The sequence below is a fragment of the Heptranchias perlo genome, unplaced genomic scaffold, assembly GCF_035084215.1.
Source record: "Heptranchias perlo isolate sHepPer1 unplaced genomic scaffold, sHepPer1.hap1 HAP1_SCAFFOLD_56, whole genome shotgun sequence".
NCBI classification, from domain to species: Eukaryota; Metazoa; Chordata; class Chondrichthyes; order Hexanchiformes; family Hexanchidae; genus Heptranchias; species Heptranchias perlo.
In genome coordinates, this window is record NW_027139581.1 from 4,571,655 (window position 1) to 4,596,126 (window position 24,472).

Sequence of the window (24,472 nt, forward strand, 5' to 3'; positions counted from 1 at the left end):
ATTTGATTGGCAATAATCCCTGGTTTTGTGATGTATCAAATTATGTTCTTAATTCACAGGTGTGGGCAATAATTGAATTCCTTCATTATATTGTAACCCCATTTGTTCCATTTGTTCTGATTCTGCTGCTCAATGCTTTAACCGTCAGACACATTTTCGTGTCGAGCAGAGTCCGCAGGAGACTCCGGGCCCACAGCAGTGGGGAGAGTCCGAGTGACCCAGAGATGGAGAAGAGAAGGAAATCCATCATTTTGCTGTTTGTTATATCGGGGAATTTTATCCTGTTATGGGCGGTGTTTCTGTTGTATTCTGTATGGAACCGATTGTATCAGTTAGACTTTATTCCTGTTTCTCAACCTCAATTTGTACAAGAACTGGGATTTCTGCTCCAGCTCCTGAGTTGCTGCACCAACACGTGTATTTATGCCGTGACCCAGACTAAATTCAGAGAGGAGTTGAAGAATGTGGTGAAATATCCCTTTACTGGAATTGTTAAATTCATTAAATAATGAGAAGACTTTCCATCATCACAAGGTGTTGGTCTGGTGTTCTGCCCAATCCCCTCATCTCTGTGATACAAACACAGTGGGGCCGGTTTCCATCTTTCACCGCCCTGATTTAGTGACTAACAGGAACGGTAGATGTGGGGAAGTCCGCGGAGTTCAGTCCCGCTTGATTCCCGCTGGTTTTGAGCCCCGCTAAGTCCTCTGGTGCGGCCTGGGGCGGGTGTATGAAGCTCCCGTCCGCCAGGCTCTTGTTCCATGTGTTCACACAAAGCGCCGGGGCGGGTGTGGTCGCTGTGTCATTTCACAGATCCGAGGCGGACGGACCTGAGCCCCAGCAACCCCATGGAAAACTGGTGGAAAAGGCCTCGGTCCAACCTGCAGCCGGATAGGGAGGCTTTAAAAGGCTCAAAGGGCAGTGGTTTCAGCCTTTTAAAGTCCCCATTGTATTTGTCTCAGGGACTTTTAGGCGGGGCAGTCCCGGGGCCCGGTAATGGGGCAATGTCCTTGTTTCCCTTATGCACCAATGGGATTAAAGGTTTTCTTGAAGACGGATTATGTCCCAGTGAAATTCACAAAATAAAATGTCCCTTTGAAGAATGCGGTTTGGGAGGATGATCCATGAACTGTGCCCAGTTTACCCAGCCCATGGTGTGAGGACCAGAGAGTCATCTTTTAATAATCATTTCACATCTCCTAAATTCAAACCAGTTGAACAATTTGGTGATGTACTCGGTATAAAGTGGTGATGTGCAGGGAATAAAGTGGTGATGTACGGGGTATAAAGTGGTGATGTACTGGGTATAAAGTGGTGATGTACAGGGTATAAAGTGGTGATGTACAGGGTATAAAGTGGTGATGTACAGGGTATAAAGTGGTGATGTACAGGGTATAAAGTGGTGATGTACAGGGTATAAAGTGGTGATGTACAGGGTATAAAGTGGTGATGTACAGGGTATAAAGTGGTGATGTACAGGGTATAAAGTGGTGATGTACAGGGTATAAAGTGGTGATGTACAGGGTATAAAGTGGTGATGTACAGGGTATAAAGTGGTGATGTACAGGGTATAAAGTGGTGATGTACAGAGTGTAAAGTGGTGATGTACAGGGTATAAAGTGGTGATGTACAGGGTATAAAGTGGTGATGTACAGGGTATAAAGTGGTGATGTACAGGGTATAAATTGGTGATGTACAGGGTATAAAGTGGTGATGTACAGGGTATAAAGTGGTGATGTACAGGGTATAAAGTGATGATGTACAGGGTATAAAGTGGTGATGTACAGGGTATAAAGTGGTGATGTACAGGGTATAAATTGGTGATGTACAGGGTATAAAGTGGTGATGTATTGGGTATAAAGTGGTGATGTACAGGGTATAAAGTGGTGATGTACAGGGTATAAAGTGGTGATGTACAGGGTATAAAGTGGTGATGTACAGGGTATAAAGTGGTGATGTACTGGGTATAAAGTGGTGATGTACAGGGTATAAAGTGGTGATGTACAGGGTATAAAGTGGTGATGTACAGGGTATAAAGTGGTGATGTACAGGGTATAAAGTGGTGATGTACAGAGTGTAAAGTGATGATGTGCATGGTGTAAAGTGGTGATGTACAGGGTATAAAGTGGTGATGTACTGGGTATAAAGTGGTGATGTACAGGGTATAAAGTGGTGATGTACAGGGTATAAAGTGGTGATGTACAGGGTATAAAGTGGTGATGTACAGGGTATAAAGTGGTGATGTACAGAGTGTAAAGTGATGATGTGCATGGTGTAAAGTGGTGATGTACAGGGTATAAAGTGGTGGATTTCCGCACACACTCCACACACACTGAGACCAGCTCCTGCTTGACAATCTGGAAATGCACCGAGCTGAGCACAGCCCATAATAAACAGTGTTCCCGGAGGTTGATTCCCCGGTTTGTTGCTGCTCTGACGACAGAAAAGTTGGGGCTGGCCGGATGACGACACCCACCTGATTTCCCGCCAGTTCTACCCCCCTTCATTTTAAGCCTGCAGGGAACCAGCGGATTGGTTTCCATAAATGTGGTAATTGTGGCCACCAGACTGTGAAAGGCCGCTTTCCTTCCAGCAGCCGGTCGCTGTGGAGAGATCGGCCTGACTGGAAGAGGGGCCATTCCAGGCTGGAATCTCCCGACTGTGATCGGACCTGCCGGCTCTTTTCTCCAGCAGCAGGTGATCCGCGGTTGCCCTCTCCCCCACCCATTCCATACCCCAGCTGCCCCGCTCCTCTCCCGGAGTCTCTCTCCATAGCCCAGGGACCCCGCTCCTGTCCCGGAGTCCCTCTCCCCCACCCAGTCCATAGCCCAGCTACCCCGCTCCTGTCCCAGAGTCCCTCTCCCCCACCCCAGTCCATACCCTTTCCATCCCGCTCCTGTCCCGGAGTCCCTCTCCCCCACCCAGTCCATACCCCAGCTATCCCGCTCCTGTCCCGGAGTCCCTCTCCCCCACCCAGTCCATACCCGAGCTACTCCGCTCCTCTCCCGGAGTCCCTCTCCCCCACCCAGTCCATACCCCAGCTACCCCGCTCCTCTCCCAGAGTCCCTCTTCCCCACCAGGTCCATAACACAGCTACCCCGCTGCTGTCCCAGAGTTCCTCTTACCCAACCCAGTCCATATCGCAGATACCCCGCTCCTGTACCAGACACCCTCTCCCTACCCCAGTCCAAACCCTAGCTACCCCGCTCCTTTCCCAGAGTCCCTCTCCCCCACCCCTGTCCGTACCCCAGCTACCCCCTTCCTGTCCCAGAGTCACTCTCCCCCACCACAGTCCGTACCCCAGCTACCCCGCTCCGGTCTAGGAGTCCCTCTCCCCCACCCCAGTCCGTACCCCAGCTACCCCGCTCCTGTCCCAGAGTCCCTCTCCCCCACCCCAGTCCGTACCCCAGCTACCCCGCTCCTGTCCCAGAGTCCCTCTCCCCCACCCCAGTCCGTACCCAGCTAACCCGCTCCTGTCCCAGAGTCCCTCTCCCCGACCCCAGTCCGTACCCCAGCTATCCCGCTCCTGTCCCGGTGTCCCTCTCCCCCACCCCAGTCCGTACCGCGTCTATCCCGCTCCTGTCTAGGAGTCCCTCTCCCCCACCCCAGTCCGTACCCCAGCTATCCCGCTCCTTTCCCAGAGTCCCTCTCCCCCACCCCAGTCCGTACCCCAGCTATCCCGCTCCTGTCCCGGTGTCCCTCTCCCCCACCCCAGTCCGTACCGCGTCTATCCCGCTCCTGTCTAGGAGTCCCTCTCCCCCACCCCAGTCCGTACCCCAGCTATCCCGCTCCTGTCCCGGTGTCCCTCTCCCCCACCCCAGTCCGTACCGCGTCTATCCCGCTCCTGTCTAGGAGTCCCTCTCCCCCACCCCAGTCCGTACCCCAGCTATCCCGCTCCTTTCCCGGAGTCCCTCTCCCCCACCCCAGTCCGTACCCCAGCTACCCCGCTCCTGTCCCAGAGTCCCTCTCCCCCACCCCAGTCCGTACCGCAGCTACCCCGCTCCTGTCCCAGAGTCCCTCTCCCCCACCCCAGTCCGTACCCCAGCTATCCCGCTCCTGTCTAGGAGTCCCTCTCCCCCACCCCAGTCCGTACCCCAGCTATCCCGCTCCTGTCCCAGAGTCCCTCTCCCCCACCCCAGTCCGTAACGCGTCTATCCCGCTCCTGTCTAGGAGTCCCTCTCACCCACCACAGTCCGTACCCCAGCTACCCCGCTCCTGTCCCAGAGTCCCTCTCCCCCACCCCAGTCCGTACCCCAGCTACCCCGCTCCTGTCCCAGAGTCCCTCTCACCCACCCCAGTCCGTACCCCAGCTACCCCGCTCCTGTCCCGGAGTCTCTCTCCCCCACCCCAGTCCGTACCCCAGCTATCCCGCTCCTTTCTAGGAGTCCCTCTCCCCCACCCCAGTCCGTACCCCAGCTATCCCGCTCCTGTCCCGGTGTCCCTCTCCCCCACCCCAGTCCGTAACGCGTCTATCCCGCTCCTGTCCCAGAGTCCCTCTCCCCCACTCCAGTCCGTACCCCAGCTATCCCGCTCCTGTCTAGGAGTCCCTCTCACCCACCACAGTCCGTACCCCAGCTACCCCGCTCCTGTCCCAGAGTCCCTCTCCCCCACTCCAGTCCGTACCCCAGCTATCCCGCTCCTGTCTAGGAGTCCCTCTCCCCCACCCCAGTCCGTACCCCAGCTATCCCGCTCCTGTCTAGGAGTCCCTCTCCCCCACCCCAGTCCGTACCCCAGCTACCCCGCTCCTGTCCCAGAGTCTCTCTCCCCCACCCCAGTCCGTACCGCGTCTATCCCGCTCCTGTCTAGGAGTCCCTCTCACCCACCACAGTCCGTACCCCAGCTATCCCGCTCCTGTCCCAGAGTCTCTCTCCCCCACCCCAGTCCGTACCGCGTCTATCCCGCTCCTGTCTAGGAGTCCCTCTCACCCACCACAGTCCGTACCCCAGCTACCCCGCTCCTGTCCCAGAGTCCCTCTCCCCCACCCCAGTCCGTACCCCAGCTACCCCGCTCCTGTCCCGGAGTCTCTCTCCCCCACCCCAGTCCGTACCCCAGCTATCCCGCTCCTGTCTAGGAGTCCCTCTCCCCCACCCCAGTCCGTACCCCAGCTACCCCGCTCCTGTCCCAGAGTCCCTCTCCCCCACCCCAGTCCGTACCCCAGCTACCCCGCTCCTGTCCCCGAGTCCCTCTCCCCCACCCAGTCCATACCCCAGCTACCCCGCTCCTGTCCCAGAGTCCCTCTCCCCCACCCCAGTCCGTACCCCAGCTACCCCGCTCCTGTCCCAGAGTCCCTCTCCCCCACCCCAGTCCGTACCCCAGCTATCCCGCTCCTGTCTAGGAGTCCCTCTCACCCACCCCAGTCCGTACCCCAGCTACCCCGCTCCTGTCCCGGAGTCTCTCTCCCCCACCCCAGTCCGTACCCCAGCTACCCCGCTCCTGTCTAGGAGTCCCTCTCCCCCACCCCAGTCCGTACCCCAGCTACCCCGCTCCTGTCCCAGAGTCCCTCTCCCCCACCCCAGTCCGTACCCCAGCTACCCCGCTCCTGTCCCAGAGTCCCTCTCCCCCACCCCAGTCCGTACCCCAGCTATCCCGCTCCTGTCTAGGAGTCGCTCTCCCCCACCCCAGTCCGTACCCCAGCTACCCCGCTCCTGTCCCAGAGTCCCTCTCCCCCACCCCAGTCCGTACCCCAGCTATCCCGCTCCTGTCCCAGAGTCCCTCTCCCCCACCCCAGTCCGTACCCCAGCTACCCCGCTCCTGTCTAGGAGTCCCTCTCCCCCACCCAGTCCGTACCCCAGCTGCACCGCTCCTGTTCCAGAGTCCCTCTCCCCCACCCCAGTCCGTACCCCAGCTGCACCGCTCCTGTCCCAGAGTCCCTCTCACCCACCACGGTCTGTACCCCAGCTACCCCTCTCCTGTTCCAGAGTCCCTCTCCCCCACCCCAGTCCATATCCCAGCTACCCCGTTCCTGTCCCAGAGTCGCTCTCCCCACCCCAGTCCGTACCCAGCTACCCCGCTCCTGTCCCCGAATCCCTCTCCCCTACCCCAGCCCATACCCCAGCTACCCGCTCCTGCCCGGCGTTCCTTCTCCCTCACACCTGTCCATACCACCGATACACAGTATCTCGTCATGTGATGTCCCCAGTACCTCGCCATCTGATCTCCCTGATATTTCGCCATGTGATCCAGCAGTACCTGATCTTGTGATCTCCCCAGTAGCTCGCCATGTGATCCCGCAGTACCTCATCTTATGATCTCCCCAGTACATCATGTGATCTCCCAATTATCTTGTCAAGTGATCTCCCCAGTTCCTCGCCTTGTGATCGCCTCAGTACCCCATCATGTGATCTCCTCAGTACCCCATTGTGTGATCTCTCCCCAGTACCCCATCATGTGATCTCCTCAGCACCCCATCGTGCGATCTCCCCAGTACCTCATCATGTGATCTCCCCATTACCCCATCATGTGATCTCCTCAGTACCCCATCGTGCGAGCTCCCCAGTACCTCATCATGTGATCTCCCCATTATCCCATCATGTGATTTCCTCAGTACCCCATTGTGTGATCTCCTCAGTACCCCTTCATGTGATCTCCCCAGTACCCCATCATGTGATCTCCTCAGTACCACATCATGTGATCTCCTCAGTGCCCCATCATGTGATCTCTCCAGTACCCCATCATGTGATCTCCCTAGTACGCGGTCATGTGATTTCCTCAGTACCCCATCATGCGATTTCCTCAGTACCCCATCGTGTGATCTCCTCAGTACCTCATCATGTGATCTCCTCAGTACCCCATCATATGGTCTCTCCAGATCTCCATCATGTGATCTCCTCAATACCCCATCATGTGATCACCTCAGTACCCCATCATCTGATCTCCTCAGTACCACATCATGTGATCTCTTCAGTACCCCATGATGTGATCTCCTCTGTACGCCATCATGTGATCTCCCCAGTACCCCATCATGTGATCTCCCCATTACTCCGTCATGTGATCTCCCCTGTAGTTACCTGAAGTTGATCTTCCAGTTGCAGTGGTGGAGGTGAAAACCTCGAGTTAACCGAGGGAACTTAGACTGGGGAATCTGAGGTTTGTATGAAAGAAGTGAGTAATAAAAAGGAAATTAATAAAAACTGATTCAATAAAAGAAAGAAACAGGCGAATTATACTAAAGTAAGCAATGAAAAGTCACTAAAAGAATACAAATTAAACTCATCTGATCATCAGTGTTTAATATTAAATATAAATCTATTATTTCTGGAAATTGATAAGTAAATAACTGCAAAGAAAGAATGAAATCTCCAGGACCTGATGGTTTTCCCCTCAGGGTATTAAAGGAAACAGGTGGGGAAATTACAGAAACGTTAGTCACAATTTCACAAAGCTCTCTGGACTCGGGAATTGTGCCTTTGGATATGAAAATTGAAAATGTCACTCCGTTATTTAAGAAAGGAGGGAGAGAGAAACCAGGAAACTACAGACCTGTCAGTTTAACGTCAGTTATGGGGAAATGCCTGGGAATCTATCATCAGAGACAGAATGAGTGAGCAATTGAACAAGTCTGAGCTGATCAAAGAGAGTCAGCATGGATTGGTAAGGGTAGGTCATATCTGACTAATCGAGATAAAATTTTTGAGATCACTAACAGGGTGGACAGGGAGTGTCGATGGATGTTGTCTACTTGGAATTCCAGAAGGCATTTGATAACGTTCAGCCCAAGAGATAATTCGCTAAAATGAAAGCAAACAAAATTGAAAGTGACTTTGTGACTTCGGTTCGAATTGGTTGTGAGATAAGAGACAGAGAGTCGGGATAAAGTGGTTCTGGTGGATTGGAGGACTGCTAACATTGTACCTTTGTTTAAAAAGAGAGAAAAGGATAGACCGAGTAATTACAGGCCAGTCAGTCTAACCTCGGTGGTGGGCAAATTATTGGAATCAATTCTGAGAGACAGCATAAGCCACCATTTAGAAAGGCACGGATTAATCAAGGACAGTCAGCGTGGATTTGTGAAGGGAAGGTCGTGTCGAATGAACTTGAATGAATAATTTGAGGAGGTAACAAGGAGGGTCGATGAGGGTAATGCGTTTGAAGTAGTATACATAGATTTTAGCAAGGCTTTTGACAAGGTGCCACATGGCAGACTGGTCAGAAAAGTAAACGCCTTAAAATATTAGACTCAGGACTGTAACACGGAACAGGTTCAATCTTTGCAGAATAATTCCCAGTCAGTTTTAGACTGGAAACTTAAACCTGCCGTTTCCCTTTCAGTCAGGAACAGATCACAGTTTTACACCAATCTCTGATTTACAGCATGTTTCCAGCATTCCCCGTTGTTCTTCCGACTCTAAACACAGTTGTAAAGGAGCCTTCTGTTCCGTGCCTGGAGCTCTGGACCATGGAAGAGAGCGGCTGGGACACATTTCTTACACGCCTCAAGATTAACCCACACGGCGACTTTGCTGCCAATGAAGAGAGACGAGAAATCCCAAAGTGCCGTTTGCCCCTCTCAGTGTGGCCTTGAAGGACTGTGTCCGGGCTGAAGTTCTGTTCCCATCGGACGATCCTTCCCCCAGATTGTCCTTTCTGAGCTCCAGTCAGGTGATGCTGAACACTCAGGTGGGAAAGACCAAAATCTCCAACAAGGTGTTTAAAACAAAGCTGATTTATTTAACATGTATCCAGAATATTAAACTCCAGCCCAGTTATAGGGGTTATTAACATCAGCAGAAACAAACCCCAGCTGTCAGAATGAACATGGTTCAGTCCTGGATGTGATTAACAGCAGCAATAACAGCAGAATCCAACCCCTGCATCACAGGTGAACTCGCTGGTGTGTCAGCAGGTGGGATGACTGAGTGAATCCCTTCGCACACATGGAGCAGGTGAACGGCCTCTCCCCGGTGTGAACTCTTTGGTGTTCAGGCCGATTGGATGAATGAGTGAACCTCTTCCAGCATTGAGAACAACTGAAGGGCCCCTCATTGGTGTGAAGAGGCTGGTGTATTTGGAGTCCGGATGTCTCAGTGAATCCCTTCCCACACACGGAGCATTGAATCCCTTCCCACAGTCCCCACATTTCCACGGTTTCTCCGTGGTCCGGGTGTCCTTGTGTCTCTCCAGGTTGGACGATCAGTTGAAGCCTCGTCCACACACAGAACACGTGGACGGTTTCTCCCCGCTGTGAATGGTGCGATGTTTTTTCAGGCTGTGCAACTGGTTGAAGCTCTTTCCACACTCAGTGCACTGAAACACTCTCACTCGGGTGTGTGTGTCTCGGTGATTTTGCACTCACACTGATGTTTTATCTTTTCCCACAGACAGAACAGACAAACATTTCTCCTTCCACATTCAAAGGCCGATGATATTCAGGTCCTGATCAATCGAGTGACTCGGTCAGATCTTGATGTGATGTTTCGTTTGAGTTTCCCGTCTGTAAATCCTCCCCTTCTAATACCCTGTAAAAGGAGTTTACAAAAGTCCTCACTGTAAATACAGGATAGAAATTTAGAACAGACAATTCTAGTTTCTATGGAACATTCTTTTCTCTCTTATTCACCCAAAGTTGTAAATCCCCGTCCCAAACAGTCTCCCACCTGCCTGCACTAAAATCCAAACCCATCGCAGCATCTCCAACTTCATTCCACCATTCCTACTTTTATCCCTCTCCTGAAGGTGCTGACTCTGACTGCGTCCAGCTCTACACTCACTGGTTCCCCTCTCTCTCCTCCCCTGAAGGTGCTGACTCTGACTGCGTCCAGCTCTACACTCATTGGTTCCCCTCTCTTTCTCTCTCTCTCTCTCTCCCCTCCCCTGAAGGTGCTGACTCTTACTGGGTTCGGTTCTACACTCACTGGTTCCTCTCTCTCTCCTCCCGTGAAGGTGCTGACTCTGACTGGGTTCAGTTCTGCACTCACTGGTTCCCTCTCTCTCCTCCCCTGAAGGTGCTGCCTCTGACTGGGTTCAGTTCTACACTCACTGGTTCCTCTCTCTCCTCCCCCTGAAGGTGCTGACTCTGACTGAGTTCAGTTCTACACTCACTGGTTCCTCTCTCTCTCCTCCCCCTGAAGGTGATGACTCTGACTGGGTTCAGTTCTACACTCACTGGTTCCTCTCTCTCTCCTCCCCTGAAGGTGCTGACTCTGACTGGGTTCAGTTCTACTCTCAATGGTTCCCCTCTCTCTCCTCCCCTGAAGGTGCTGACTCTGACTGGGTTCAGTTCTACACTCACTGGTTCCTCTCGCTCCTCCCCCTGAATATGCTGACTCTGACTGGGTTCAGTTCTACACTCACTGGTCCCCCTCTCTCTCCTCCCCTGAAGGTGCTGACTCTGACTGGGTTCAGTTCTACACTCACTGGTTCCCCTCTCTCCTCCCCTGAAGGTGCTGACTCTGACTGGGTTCAGTTCTACACTCACTGGTTCCCCTCTCTCTCCTCCCCTGAAGGTGCTGACTCTGACTGGGTTCAGTTCGACACTCACTGGTTCTCCTCTCTCTCCTCCCCTGAAGGTGCTGACTCTGACTGGGTTCAGTTCGACACTCACTGGTTCCTCTCTCTCCTCCCCTGAAGGTACTGACCCTGACTGGGTTCAGCTCTATATTCACTGGACGCTTTATTAAACACACACACAGCAGAAGCACATTAAACTGCAGAGAGCAGCGTGGAGCGTCCCGAGAGTCCGGCCCCTTTCCTGACATTATTTACAGGAGCAGGGACACGGAAAAGAGTCTCATTTCAATCAGTGATATAATTGTTCACACAAACCAACACACTTTAAAAATAGTATAATTTATCCTTTATTTACAGACACTCCCTGACAATCGCCATTTATCCTTTATTTACAGATGCTCCCTGACAATCACTATTTATCCTTTATTTACAGAAGCTCCCTGACAATCACTATTTAGCCTTTATTTGCAGATGCTCCCTGACAATCACTATTTATCCTTTATTTACAGAAGCTCCCTGACAATCACTATTTATCCTTTATTTACAGACGCTCCCTGACAATCACCATTTATCCTTTATTTACAGACGCTCCCTGACAATCACCATTTATCCTTTATTTGCAGACGCTCCCTGACAATCACTATTTTTCCTTTATTTACAGACGCTCCCTGACAATCACTATTTAACCTTTATTGACAATCACTATTTAACCTTTATTTACAGACGCTCCCTGACAATCACTATTTATTCTTAATTTACAGACGCTCCCTGACCATAACTATTTCTCCTCCATTTACAGACGCTCCCTGACTCGCTGGGACTTCCTACCTGTCCCGGAGTTTGCCGCTTACACCGGCGGGTAGTGGAGGGTTGATAATGCCGCCTGTTTTCTCTCGGGTCCTGGGCCCTGCACTCGGTGTTTCTGGGCCCTGCGATCCCCGCCCTTTATTAACCCGCTCTCTCCAGCTCTTCACCCGCCGCCTCTGCCTCAGTCGCCGTCCGCCCTCCGCGCATGCTCAGCTCTCACTGCCTGGGGGATTAACGGGTGCTCCGGGCCAATAGGAAGAGCGGGGGCGGGGCTGGAAGAACGAGGGGGCGGCGGGTCCTCCAACCAATAGGAGTGAGTGAGGGGCGGGACTTGTGCCACCGAATGGGCGGGGCTGAGCCCGGATCTCCCTCATTGGCTGAAACTCTGCAACATTTTTAAACCTGATTGATCTCAAACTCCAGGAGAAAACTGGCCCTTTCTGTTGTGGGTTCAAACAGATGGAACCCTGTTGGGCGGAGCAAAGATTTCAACATTAGTTAGTAAAATGGATCAATTCAGGACAGACAGCAGGGAGTAAATGGGGGAATAACACAGTGTAATTTGTGTTAACAGATGGGAAAACTGAGTGACTCCCTTCCCACACTTGAAGTATCGAACCGGTCTCTCCCCGGAATGGCTTCCATCTGTGCTGCAACATACTATGATATTAGACTGTCCCATCAAACACTCCCGGGGCAGGTGCAGCATGGGTTAGATGCAGAGTAAAGCTCCCTCCACACTGTCCCATCAAACACTCCCAGGGCAGGTACATCACGGGTTAGATGCAGAGTAAAGCTCCCTCTACACTGCCCCATCAAACACTCCCAGGACAGGGACAGCAGGGTTTAGATACAGAGTAAAGCTCCCTCGACACTGTCCCTTCAAACACTCCCAGGGCAGGTACAGCACGGGTTAGATACACAGTAAAGCTCCCTCTGCACTGTCCCTTCAAACACTCCCAGGGCAGGTCCAGCACGGGTTCGATACAGAGTAAAGCTCCCTCTAAAATATCCCTTCAAACACTCCCAGGGCAGGTCCAGCACGGGTTAGATACAGAGTAAAGCTCCCTCTACAATATCCCTTCAAACACTCCCAGGGCAGGTACAGCACGGGTTAGATACAGAGTAAAGCTCCCTCTACACTGTCCCTTCAAACACTCCCGGGGCAGGTGCAGCACGGGTTAGATACAGAGTAAAGTTTTGATGTTCCTGCCCTGGGAGTGTTTAATAGGACAGTGTAATATCATAGTATTTTGCAGCACAGAAGGAAGCCATTCGGCCCATCGTGCCTGTGCTAGCTCTTTGAAAGAGCTAACCAATTAGCCCCACTCCCTTTGCCTTTCCCCATAGCACTGTAAATTTGTTCCCTTCAAGTACTTATCCAATTCTCTTTGAAAGTTTATGTTGAATCTGCCTCCACCGATCTTTCAGGGAGTGCATTCCAGATCATGACCACTCACTGCATAAAAAAATGTGTTCTCATGTCATTGGAACATAGGAACAGGAGTAGGCCATTCAGCCCCTCGTGCCTGCTCCGCCATTTGATAAGATTATGGTTGATCTGTGATCTAACTCCATACACCTGCCTTTGGCCCATATCCCTTAATACCTTTGGTTGCCAAAAAGCTATCTATCTCAGATTTAAATTTAGCAATTGAGCTAGTATCAATTGCCATTTGCGGAAGAGAGTTCCAAACTTCTACCACCCTTTGTGTGTAGAAATGTTTTCTAATCTCACTCCTGAAAGGTCTGGCTCTAATTTTTAGACTGTGCCCCCTACTCCCAGGATCCCCAACCAGTGGAAACAGTTTCTTTCTGTCCACCCTATCTGTTCCCCTTAATATCTTATAAACTGCGATCAGATCACCCCTGAACCTTCGAAACTCGAGAGAATACAACTTCAATTTGTGTAATCTCTCCTCGTAACTTAACCCTTGAAGTTCACACCGGGGAGAGGCCGTTCACCTGCGCAGAGTGTGGGAAGGGATTCGCTCATTCAGCCGACCGGCTGAAACACCAGCGAGTTCACACCGGGGAGAGGCCGTTCACCTGCGCAGAGTGTGGGAAGGGATTCGCTCATTCAGCCGACCGGCTGAAACACCAGCGAGTTCACACCGGGGAGAGACCGTTCACCTGCTCCGTATGTGCGAAGAGATTCACTTGTTCATCTAGTCTCATTGAACACCAACTTGTTCACACTGATAAGAGACCTTTTAAATGTTCTGACTGTGAGAAGAGGTTTAAAAGCAGGAATGCTCTCCTGAGACACCAACGTACTCACACTGGGGAGAGGCCGTTCACCTGCGCAGGGGAGTAGAGAGAGGGGAACCTGTGAGTGTCGGACTGAACTCAGCCGGAGTCGTGGGTGTGAGAAAACTGGATATGGAGTATGGAATTTAGAAATGGTGCGATGGGTTTGGATTTCGGCAGAGGGAGGAGGGAGAGTGTGTGGGACGGGGATTTACAGCTTTGGGGGAACAAGAGATGAAAGAATGTTCCATTGAAACTGGAATTGTCTGTTCTGAATTTCTATCCTGTATTTACAGTGATGACTTTTGTAAATTCCTTTTACAGGGCATTAGAAGGGGAGGATTAACAGACCAGAAACTCAAATCAAACATCACGTCAAGATCTGATAGAGACACTCGATTCATCAGGACCTGAATATCATCGGTCTTTGAGTATGGAAGGAAAAAGTACCATTCACAGAGGGGAGAGGCCGTGGAAATGTGGGGACTGTGGGAAGGGATTCAATTGCCCGTCCCAGCTCGAAACTCATCGACGCAGTCACACTGGGGAGAGGCCGTTGATCTGCTCCGTGTGTGGGAAGGGATTCACTAAATCATCCCACCTCATTGAACACAAATTTGTTCACATTGATAAGAGACCGATTAAATGTTCTGAGTGTGAGAAGAGCTTTAAAAACACAAAGGATCTGTTGACACACCAGCGAGTTCACACTGGGGAGAGACCGTTCACCTGCTCCGTGTGTGAGAAGCGATTCACTCAGTCTTGCCACCTACTGACACACCAGCGAGTTCACACTGCAGAGAGGCCGTACCTCTGCTCTGTGTGTGGGAAGGGATTCACTCAGGCTTCCAACCTGTTGGGACACCAGCGAGTTCATACTGGGGAGAGGCCGTTCACCTGCTCCGTGTGTGGAAGCAAATTCAGTTTTTCAGCCAGCCTCAGTAAACACCAACTTGTTCACACCAATAAGAGACCCTTTAAATGTTCTGACTGTGGGAAGAGCTTTAAAAGCACTAAGCATCTGCTGAAACACCAACGTACTCACACTGGGGAGAGGCCGTTCACCTGCTCCGCATGTGGGAAGGGATTCACTCAGTCATCCCACCTGCTGAGACACCAGCGACTTCACACTGGGGAGAGGCCGTTCACCTGCTCCGTGTGTGGGAAGGGATTCACTCAGTCATCCCACCTGCTGAGACACCAGCGACTTCACACTGGGGAGAGGCCGTTCACCTGCTCCGTGTGTGGGAAGGGATTCACTCAGTCATCCCACCTCCTGTCACACCAGCGAGTCCACAAGTGACTGCAGTGGATGGATTCTGCTGCTATTGCCGCTGTTAATCACATCCAGGACTGAACCATGTTCATTTTTGCAGTTGGGGATTGTTTCTGCTGATGGTAATAACATGTAGCCGTGGTATCCAGGGAAGGGATCGATAACACGCTGCAATTTAATATTTTGATGCATGTGAAATAAATCAGCTTTGCATCAAACACACAGTGTATCAAGTCCTTGAGTTCTCCAAGGTAAGAGGAGACTATTTGACGTCCTGTTCCCCACTGTTCCATTTTTGGATCTTTCTCCTTTCTAACTCTGGATTATTTCAGTTCTCATACCTTCAGTTACTCTCATGGACAAGTCCCAGCTCTCCATACCTCCCAGATTCCTTCTCCTAACCTCAGTATCCAGGGAAGGTATCGGTAACAGGCTCGGGATCTCTAAACACTGAACCCAGTCTGTTAATTACTCCACTGTAGGGGTGAGGGCTGTAACAGGTGAGTGTGATCCCCTCCCAACCAATGTGTGATGCTTCTGCAGTCAAGTATCCTGCTGCCACTCGCTGCCCCGACTGACGGGTGAAGAGTTGCCACTTAACTGGTCTTGGAGCTTGACCACAGCCTATGGATCTGTGACCCCAGTGGGAGTCGGGACCTTCAGGAGAGGAGAGGAGAAAATGGTGAGAAACCCCCTGTGAGCAGAGTGAGAATAAAATAAATGAGGCACTGGGACCCTGAAGCCCCGCCCACTCTTTTTTCCTGGTCACTGGGACCCTGAAGCCACGCCCACTCTTCGTCCCTGGTCACTGGGACCCTGAAGCCCCGCCCACTCTTTGCACACAGTCACAGGGACCCTGAAGCCCCGCCCACTCTTTGTTCCTGGTCACTGGGACCCTGAAGCCCCGCCCACTCTTTGTCCCCACTCACTGGGACCCTGAAGCCCCGCCCACTCTTTGTTCCTGGTCACTGGGACCCTGAAGCCCCGCCCACTCTTTGTTTCTCGTCACGGGGTCCCTGAAGCCCCTCCCACTGTTTGTTCCTGTACCAGGAAGGCAGCGCCTGCGCAATTCTGCTGACAAAAGTCCCGACCTTCCTCCACAAAAATGGCGGTCGGAGACCCGCGCCTGTTATCGGGGAATGAGGCTCACGGCTTCAATCCGGGTGAACACGCCCGGTCGGGTGGCCTCTGAGGCCGCACTCTATCTCTATAAACCCTGCGGCGTGGGCTTGCCCGGTTTATTAATTTCCAGCCCCCGGTGTCTTTTCCCGACTCCGGACCCGCGGCTCCGGACAGAAGTCACTCTCGCGCCTGCGCGCTGGTCTCCTGTATTGGGGAACAGGGCGTATTCGCACTCGCGCTGCACTCTGGGTACCTCGGACCACCATTGAAACCATTTTATTGGCGATTGCTGTGATCGGCGGGGGCCTGGGGGACGGTGGGGGAAACGGGGGATCAGCGAAATTAAATGGAACTTGATCGGAACATTGGAGCCCGGGGCTCGGCCGCAACATGGAGCGGTCTCCGCCCCGCGCCAGGCTCGCTGGGCCGCCATTAACCGGCAGCAACAGGAGACTGTCGCCATTCTTAAAGGGATAGTGAGCGCACTGTCTCTGCCGTTGGCAGTTAAAGTGCTGTCTTCGACTCCAGGTTGTGTTTTTGTGGTAGTTAAACGCACAGTGCTTCTCCTCAACCGTGGGGCTGAGGCGGATCTTTAAAGGGACAGTGGTTCCCTTCTTTTACATAGAATTACTTCGAGATTACAGCAGAGAAACAGGATATTCGACCCAACTGGTCCAAGCCCGTGATCATGCTCCACACGACCCTCCTCCCTGCATCATTTAACCCCTTTCTGTGCATGTTTATTAGTAAAGGTACAGTGCCACTTCTTACCTGTTGGAGTGGTGCAAATATTTAAAGGGACAGTGACTCCACTTTCTGTATATATTTATAGTTAAAGTTACAGTGCACCTCCTTACCTGTGGCAGTTGGCGGGGTTTCAGGGTCTCTGTTCACAACCTGGTTCCAGTCACCAGGAGACAAAATCATTGACTCATTTAATGTGTTCTCACGCTGCACACAGGGGTTTCTCACCGTTCTCTTAGCTCCTTCCCTCAAGCTGCTGACACGCGCTGGGGTGACAGTCTGATTCCCAGAGATTTCTGAAGTAACAACCCCAGGGTCGGCTTCCATTTTAAAGTGCCAGGGTTAGAATCCCCATCTACACTCCCAGGGTTAGAATCCCCATCGACACTCCCAGGGTGAGAATCCCCATCTACACTCCCAGGGTTAGAATCCCAATCTACACTCCCAGGGTTAGAATCCCCATCTACACTCCCAGGGTTAGAATCCCCATCGACACTCCCAGGGTTAGAATCCCCATCTACACTCCCAGGGTTAGAATCCCCATCTACACTCCCAGGGTTAGAATCCCCGTGTACAATCCCAGGGTTAGAATCCCCATCTACACTCCCAGGGTTAGAATCCCCATCTACACTCCCAGGGTTAGAATCCCCATCTACACTCCCAGGGTTAGAATCCCCATCTACACTCCCAGGGTTAGAATCCTCATCTACACTCCCAGAGTTAGAATCCCCATCTACACTGCCAGGGTTTGAATACCCATCTACACTCCCAGGGTTAGAATCCCCATCTACACTCCCAGGGTTAGAATCCCCATCTACACTCCCAGGGTTAGAATACCCATCTGCACTCCCAGGGTTAGAATCCCCATCTACACTCTCAGGGTTAGAATCCCCATCTACACTCCCAGGGTTAGAATCCCCATCTACACTGCCAGTGTTAGAATCCCCATCTGCACTCCCAGGATTAGAATCCCCATCTGCACTCCCAGGGTTAGAATCCCCATGTACAGTCCCAGAGTTAGAATCCCCATCTGCACTCCCAGGGTTAGAATCCCCATCTACACTCCCAGGGTTAGAATCCCCATGTACAGTCCCAGAGTTAGAATCCCCATCTGCACTCCCAGGGTTAGAATCCCCATCTACACTCCCAGGGTAAGAATCCCCATGTACAGTCCCAGAGTTAGAATCCCCATCTGCACTCCCAGGGTTAGAATCCCCATCTACACTCCCAGGGTTAGAATCCCCATGTACAGTCCCAGAGTTAGAATCCCCATCTGCACTCCCAGGGTTAGAATCCCCATCTACACTCCCAGGGTAAGAATCCCCATGTACAGTCCCAGAGTTAGAATCCCCATCTGCACTCCCAGGGTTAGAATCCCCATCTACACTCCCACGGTTAGAATCCCCATCTACAATCCCAGGGTTAGAATACCCATCTGCACTCCCAGGGTTAGAATCCCCGTGTACAGTCCCAGGGTTAGAATCCCCATGTACAGTCCCAGGGTTAGAATCCCAATGTACAGTCCCAGGGTTAGAATCCGACAGGAACGTAGGAACAGGAGTAGGCCATTCAGCCCCTTGTGCCTGCTCCGCCATTTGATAAGATCATGGCTGATCTGTGATCTAACTCCATATACCTGCCTTTGGCCCATATCCCTTAATACCTTTGGTTGCCAAAAAGCTATCTATCTCAGATTTAAATTTAGAAATTGACCTCGTATCAATTGCCGTTTGCGGAAGAGAGTTCCAAACTTCTACAACCCTTTGTGTGCAGAAATGTTTTCTAATCTCACTCCTGAAAGGTCTGGCTCTAATTTTTAGACTGTGCCCCCTACTCCTAAAATCCCCAACCAGCGGAAAGAGTTTCTCTCTATCCACCCTATCTGTTCCCCTTAATATCATATAAACTTCGATCAGATCACCCCTTAACCTTCGAAACTCTAGAGAATACAACCCCAATTTATGTAATCTCTCCTCGTAACTTAACCCTTGAATTCAAGGTATCATTCCAGTAAACCTACGCTGCACTCCCTCCAAGGCCAATATGTCCTTCCGAAGGTGCGGTGCCCAGAAGTGCTCACAGTGCTCCAGGTGTGGTCTAACCAGGGTGTTGTCCAGCTGCAGCATAACTTCTGCCCCCTTGTACTCTAGTCCTTTAGATATAAAGGCCAGCATTCCATTAGCCTTCTTGATTATTTTCTGCACCTGTTCATGACACTTCAATGATCTATGTACCTGAACCCCTAAGTCCCTTTGGAGATCCACTGTTTTTAACGTTTTACCATTTAGAAAGTACCCTGTTCTATCCTTTCTTGATCCAAAGTGGATGACCTCACATTTGTCTGCATTGAATTCCATTTGCCACGATCCCCATGTACAGTCCCAGTGTTAGAATCCCCGTGTACAGTCCCAGGGTTAGAATCCCCGTGTACAGTCCCAGGGTTGGAATCCCCATGTACAGTCCCAGGGTTAGAATCCCCGTGTACAGTCCCAAGGTTAGAATCTCTTTACACAGTGTAGAGGGTGCAGTCGGAAAATGTCTGCCTGCGTGTGTAAATTGTCTTCAGTTGGTTGTATCTGTGTGTAGCTTGCTTGTAATTTCCTTCTGTGTGTCGAATGTGTGTTGTTTGTGTGTAGTTTGAGTGCGTAATTTGTGTCTGTGTGTCGTGTGTGTGTACTATGTGTAGTTTGTGTGTCTAATATGTGTCTGTGTATTGTGTGTCGTATTTGTGTGTGTAGTTTGTGTCTGTGTTTGTTTGTTTACAGTTTGTGTCTGTGTGTAATCTGCCTGTGTTGTTTGTATGTGTGTAATTTCTGACCGTTTGTAGCATGTGTGTTGTTTGTATGTGTGAGTTAGGTATTTTTCATTCGTTCATGGGATGTGGGTGTCGCTGGAGGGCCAGCATTTATTGCCCATCCCTAACTGCCCTTGAGAAGGTGGTGGTGAGCCGCCTTCTTGAACCATGCAGTCCATGTGGTGAAGGTTCTCCTACAGTGCAGCTCGGAAGGGAGTTCTAGGATTTTGACGCAGCGACGATGAAGGAACAGCGATATATTTCCAAGTCGGAATGGTGTGTGACTTGGAGGGGAACGTGCAGCTGGTGTTGTTCCCATGTGCCTGCTGCTCTTGTCCTTCCAGGTCGTAGAGGTCATGGGTTTGGGAGGTGCTGTCGAAGAAGCCTTGGCGAGTTGCTGCAGTGCATTCTGTGGATGGTACACACTGAAGCCACAATGCGCCGGTGGTGAAGGGAGTGAATGTTTAGGGTGGTGGATGGGGTGACAATCAAGCGGGCTGCTTTGTCCTGGATGGTGTCGAGCTTCTTGAGTGTTGTTGGAGCTGCACTCGTCCAGGCAAGTGGAGAGTATTCCATCACACTCCTGACTTGTGAACTGGGAACTGAGGTTAAGGGATATGTCAGTAGAGATGCAGTGGCAGACATTTAATGGGATATTTCATAACACTCAGCAAAGATACATTCCAGTGAGAAAGAAAGACTCCAGGGGAAGGACGTACCATCCTTGGCCAACGAAGGAAGTTAAAGATAGTATCAAATTGAAAGAAAAAGCATACAATTCCGCAAAGATTAGTGACAGGTCAGAAGATTGGTCAAAATATAAAAAACAGCAAAGAATGACTAAAAGAATAATGAGGGAGAGATTTGAGTACCAGAGAAAGCGCGCTAGAAATATAATAACAGATAGTAAGAGTTTCTACAGGTATTTAAAAAGAGTAAGTGAAGTGAGTGTTGGTCCTGGAGAGAGTGTCTGGGGAATTAATAATGGAGAATAAGGAAATGGTGGATGAATTGAACAGATATTTTGCATCCGTCTTCACTGTAGAGGATACAAATAACATGCCAGAAATAATTGTGGATCAAGAGGTGAAAGGGAGGGAGGAACTTAAAACATTTATAATCACCAGGGAAAGGGTTTTAAAAAAAATATTAGATCTAAAAGCTGACAAGTTCCCAGGTCCTGACGGACTTTATCCGAGGGTATTAAAAGAAGTGGCTGCAGAGATAGTAGGTGCATTGGGATTAATTTTCCAAAATTCCCTAGGTTCTGGAATGGTCCCATCAGATTGGAAAATAGCAAATACTCCTCTCTATTCAAGAAAGGAAGGACACAGAAAGCCGGAAACTACAGGCCAGTTAGCTTAACATCTGTCATGGGGAAAATGCGAGAATCTATTATTAAGGAGGTTCTAGCAGGGCACTGAGAGAATCTCAATGCAATCAGGCAGAGTCAACACGGCTTTGTGAAAGGTAAATCGTGTTTGACTAATTTATTAGAGTTCTTTGAGGAAGTAACAAGCAACGTGGATAAAGGGGACCCTGTGGATGTGGTGTACTTGGATATCCAGAAGGCTTTTGACAAGGTGCCACATCAAAGGTGACTACACAAAATAAGAACTCATGGTGTAGGGGGTAACATATTTGCATGGATAAAGGATTGGTTAGCTAACAGGAAACAGAGAGTAGGCATAAATGGGCCATTTTCAGGTTGGCAAGATGTAACAAGTGGAGTGCCACAGGGATCAGTGCTTGGGCCTCAACTATTTACAATCTATATCAATGACTTGGATGAAGGGACCAAATGTATTGTTGCTAAATTTGCTTGTGAGACAAAGGTAGGAAGGAAAGTAAGTTGTGAAGAGGACATATGGAGTTTATATCGGGATATAGATAGGTTAAGTGAGTGAGCAAAAATTTGGCAGATGGAGTATAATGTGGAAAAATGTGAACTTGTCCACTTTGGCAAGAGGAATAGAAAAGCAGTATATTATTTAAATGGATGGAGATTGCAGAACTCTGAAATACAGAGGGATCTGGGCATCGTAATACATGAATCACAGAAATTTGGTATGCAGGTACAAGAAGTGGTTCAGAAGGCAAATGGAATGTTGTCATTTACTACAAGGGGAATGGAATATAAAAGTGGAAATGTTTTACTACAGTTGTTCAGGGCATTGGTGAGACCACATCTAGAATACTGTGTGCAGTTTTGGTCTCCTTATTTAAGAAAGGACATAATTGCTTTGGAGGCGGTTCAGAGAAGGTTCACTCGACTGATTCCTGGGATGAGGGGGTTATCTTATGAGGAAAGGTTGGACAAGTTGGGCCTGTATACTTTGGAGATTAGAAGGATGAGAGGTGATCTTATTGAAACATATAAGATCCTGAGGGGACGAGAAGGGATAGATGCTGAAAGGATGTTTCCCCTTGTGGGAGAGACTAGAACTAGGGGCCACAGTTTTAAAATAAGGGGTCTCCCATTTAAGATGGAGATGAGGAGAATTTATTTCCCTGCAGGTCGTGAGTCTGTGGAACTCCCTTCCGCAGAGAGCGGGGGAGGCAGGGTCATTGAATATTTTAAAGGCTGTGTTAGATAGATTCCTGATTATGAAGGGAGTCAAATGTTACAGAAGGTAGACGGGAAAGTAGGGTTGATGTCACAATCAGATCAGCCATGATCTTATCAAATGACAGAGGAGGCTCGAGGGGCCGAATGGCCTATTCCTGCTCTTAATTCGTATGTGCATACGAGTGAGGAATATGCCGCGCCATGAGGTTACAGATTGTGTTGGATTACAATTCTGTTGCTGCTGATGGCTCACAGCGCCTCATGGATGCCCAGTTTTGAGCTGCTCGATCTGTTCTGAATCTATCCCATTTAGCACGATGGCAGTGCCACACAACACGTTGGATGGTGTCCTCAGTGTGAAGACGGGACTTGGCTCCACAAGGACTGTGCGGTGGTCACTCCTACCAATACCGTCATGGACAGATGCTTGCCTTGTTTGCCCTCCCCAATTGCATTACCTCACACTTCTCTGGATTGAATTCCATTTGCCACTTTTCTGCCCACCTGTCCAGCCCATTGATATCTTCCTGCAGTCTACAGCTTTCCTCCTCACTACCAACCACACGGCCAATTTATGTATCGTCTGCAAACTTCTTGATCAAGTCCTCCACATTCAAGTGCAAATCATTAATATATACCACAAAAAGCAAGGGACCTCGTACTGAGCCTTGAGGAACCCCACTGGAAACAGCCTTCCAGTTGCAAAAAGATCCGTCAACCATCACCCTTTGCTTCCTGCCACTGAGCCAATTTTGGATCCGACAAGCCACTTTCCCTTTGATCCCAAGGGATTTTACTTTTTTGACCAGTCTGCCATGTGGGACCTTGTCAGAAGACTTGCTAAAATCCATGGATACTACATCAAATGCGTTGCCCTCATCGACCCTCCTCGTTACCTCCTCAAAAGAGTCAATCAAATTAGTCAGACACGACATTCCCTTAACAAATCCATGCTGACTGTCCTTGATTAATCCGTGACTTTCTAAATAACAATTAATATTGTCCCTCAGAATTGTTTGCAATCATTTGCCCACCACCGAGGTTAGGCTGACTGGCCTGTAATTACTCAGTCTATCCCTTTCTCCCTTTTTAAACAATGGTACACTGTATTTAAAAGAAAGCTGATTTATTTGAGACTGATACAGAATATTAAACTCCAGCCCAGTTATAGGGGTTATCATCAGAAACCAATCCCAACTGTCAGAATGAACATTGTTCAATCCTGGATGTGATTAACAGCAGAATCCAACCCCTGTGGTAACATGTGAACTCGCTGGTGAATCAGCAGGTGGCATGACTGAGTGAATCCTCTGGTTGGGTTAAGTTCTGTCATGACTGGTTTCTCCTCCTGAAGAGATGAGGTCAGTAACGTTCTGAGAATTGATGATCTTCAGTGGTGGGGACATGGTCGAGGGGGAAGTAGCAGGAGTTGTCTCTCTTTAAGGAAAGGGTTAATCAGACTGGCAACAGAGCTTTGCAAACTGCCTTGAAGTGAACTGATGAAAAGCGCTGATATAATATTGCTGATGATTTGTCTTTATATTTTTGTTATGTTGATTTTTAGCCTGCGTGTTAAATAGGTAAGTATGATTCTCTAACACCCCCTGACTCGTCTCCATTTCTCTTCGTTTATAGACGATCCCTGACGCATGATTTCTCCTTCATTTCCGGAAGCTGCCTGCTCCAACATGATTTCTCCATCATTTAAAGACGCTCCCTGACCCATCATGATTGGTCCTTCGATACAAATGCTCCTTGACACATTGTTATTTTTCTTTCATTTACAGACGCTGCCTGATGCATCATGATTTCACCTTCAATTGCAGACATTCCCAGATCATCACCATTTCTCCTTTATTTACAGACACTCCCTGACCCCATCACTTTTTCTCCTTCATTTGCAGACGCTCCTTTACCGTCACCGTTTCTCATCGTTTACAGACGCTCCCTGACAGTCCTGCAGTTTGGCGCATGCGCGGGGCCCACGGGCCGCTTGCTGCGTTTCCGCTTGAACCGACGGGTCACGAAGGGGGGAAAGGGGGGAGAATGGAGGGGGGATAATGGAGGGGGGATAATGGAGGGGGGTAATGCCGCCTGTTTTGTCTCGGGTCCTGGGCCCTACACTCGGTGTTTCTGGGCCCTGCAATCCCCGCCCTTTATTAACCCGCTCTCTCCAGCTCTTTCCCCTCCGCCTCTCCCTCAGTCGCCATCCGCCCGCAGCGCATGCTCAGCTCACACTGCCCGGGTGATTGACGGGAGCTCCCGGCCAATAGGAATAGCGGTGGCGGGGCTGGAGGACCGAGCGGGTCCGGGTCCTCCAACCAATGGGAGTGAGTGAGGGGCGGGTCTTGCGGCACCGAGTGGGCGGGGCTGAGCCCGGATCTCCCTCATTGGCTGAAACTCTGCAACATTTTAAAACCTGATTGAAATCAAACTCCAGGAGAAATCTGGACCTTTCTGTTGT

General features: G+C 50.3%; 1 protein-coding gene across 1 annotated transcript in view; it reads left to right on the forward strand.

The window, feature by feature from the left end:
- LOC137315767 (zinc finger protein 850-like) overlaps nt 1-14,832 on the forward strand; it is a 113,209-nt gene extending 98,377 nt beyond the window's left edge. Inside the window, exons 4-5 of the mRNA XM_067980257.1 lie at nt 13,199-13,545; nt 13,972-14,832. Coding sequence (XP_067836358.1) covers nt 13,199-13,545; nt 13,972-14,806 — 1,182 coding nt within the window. The 3' untranslated portion in view covers nt 14,807-14,832. The remainder of the gene's footprint in view (nt 1-13,198; nt 13,546-13,971) is intronic.
- The last annotated feature ends 9,640 nt before the right edge of the window (nt 14,833-24,472 follow it).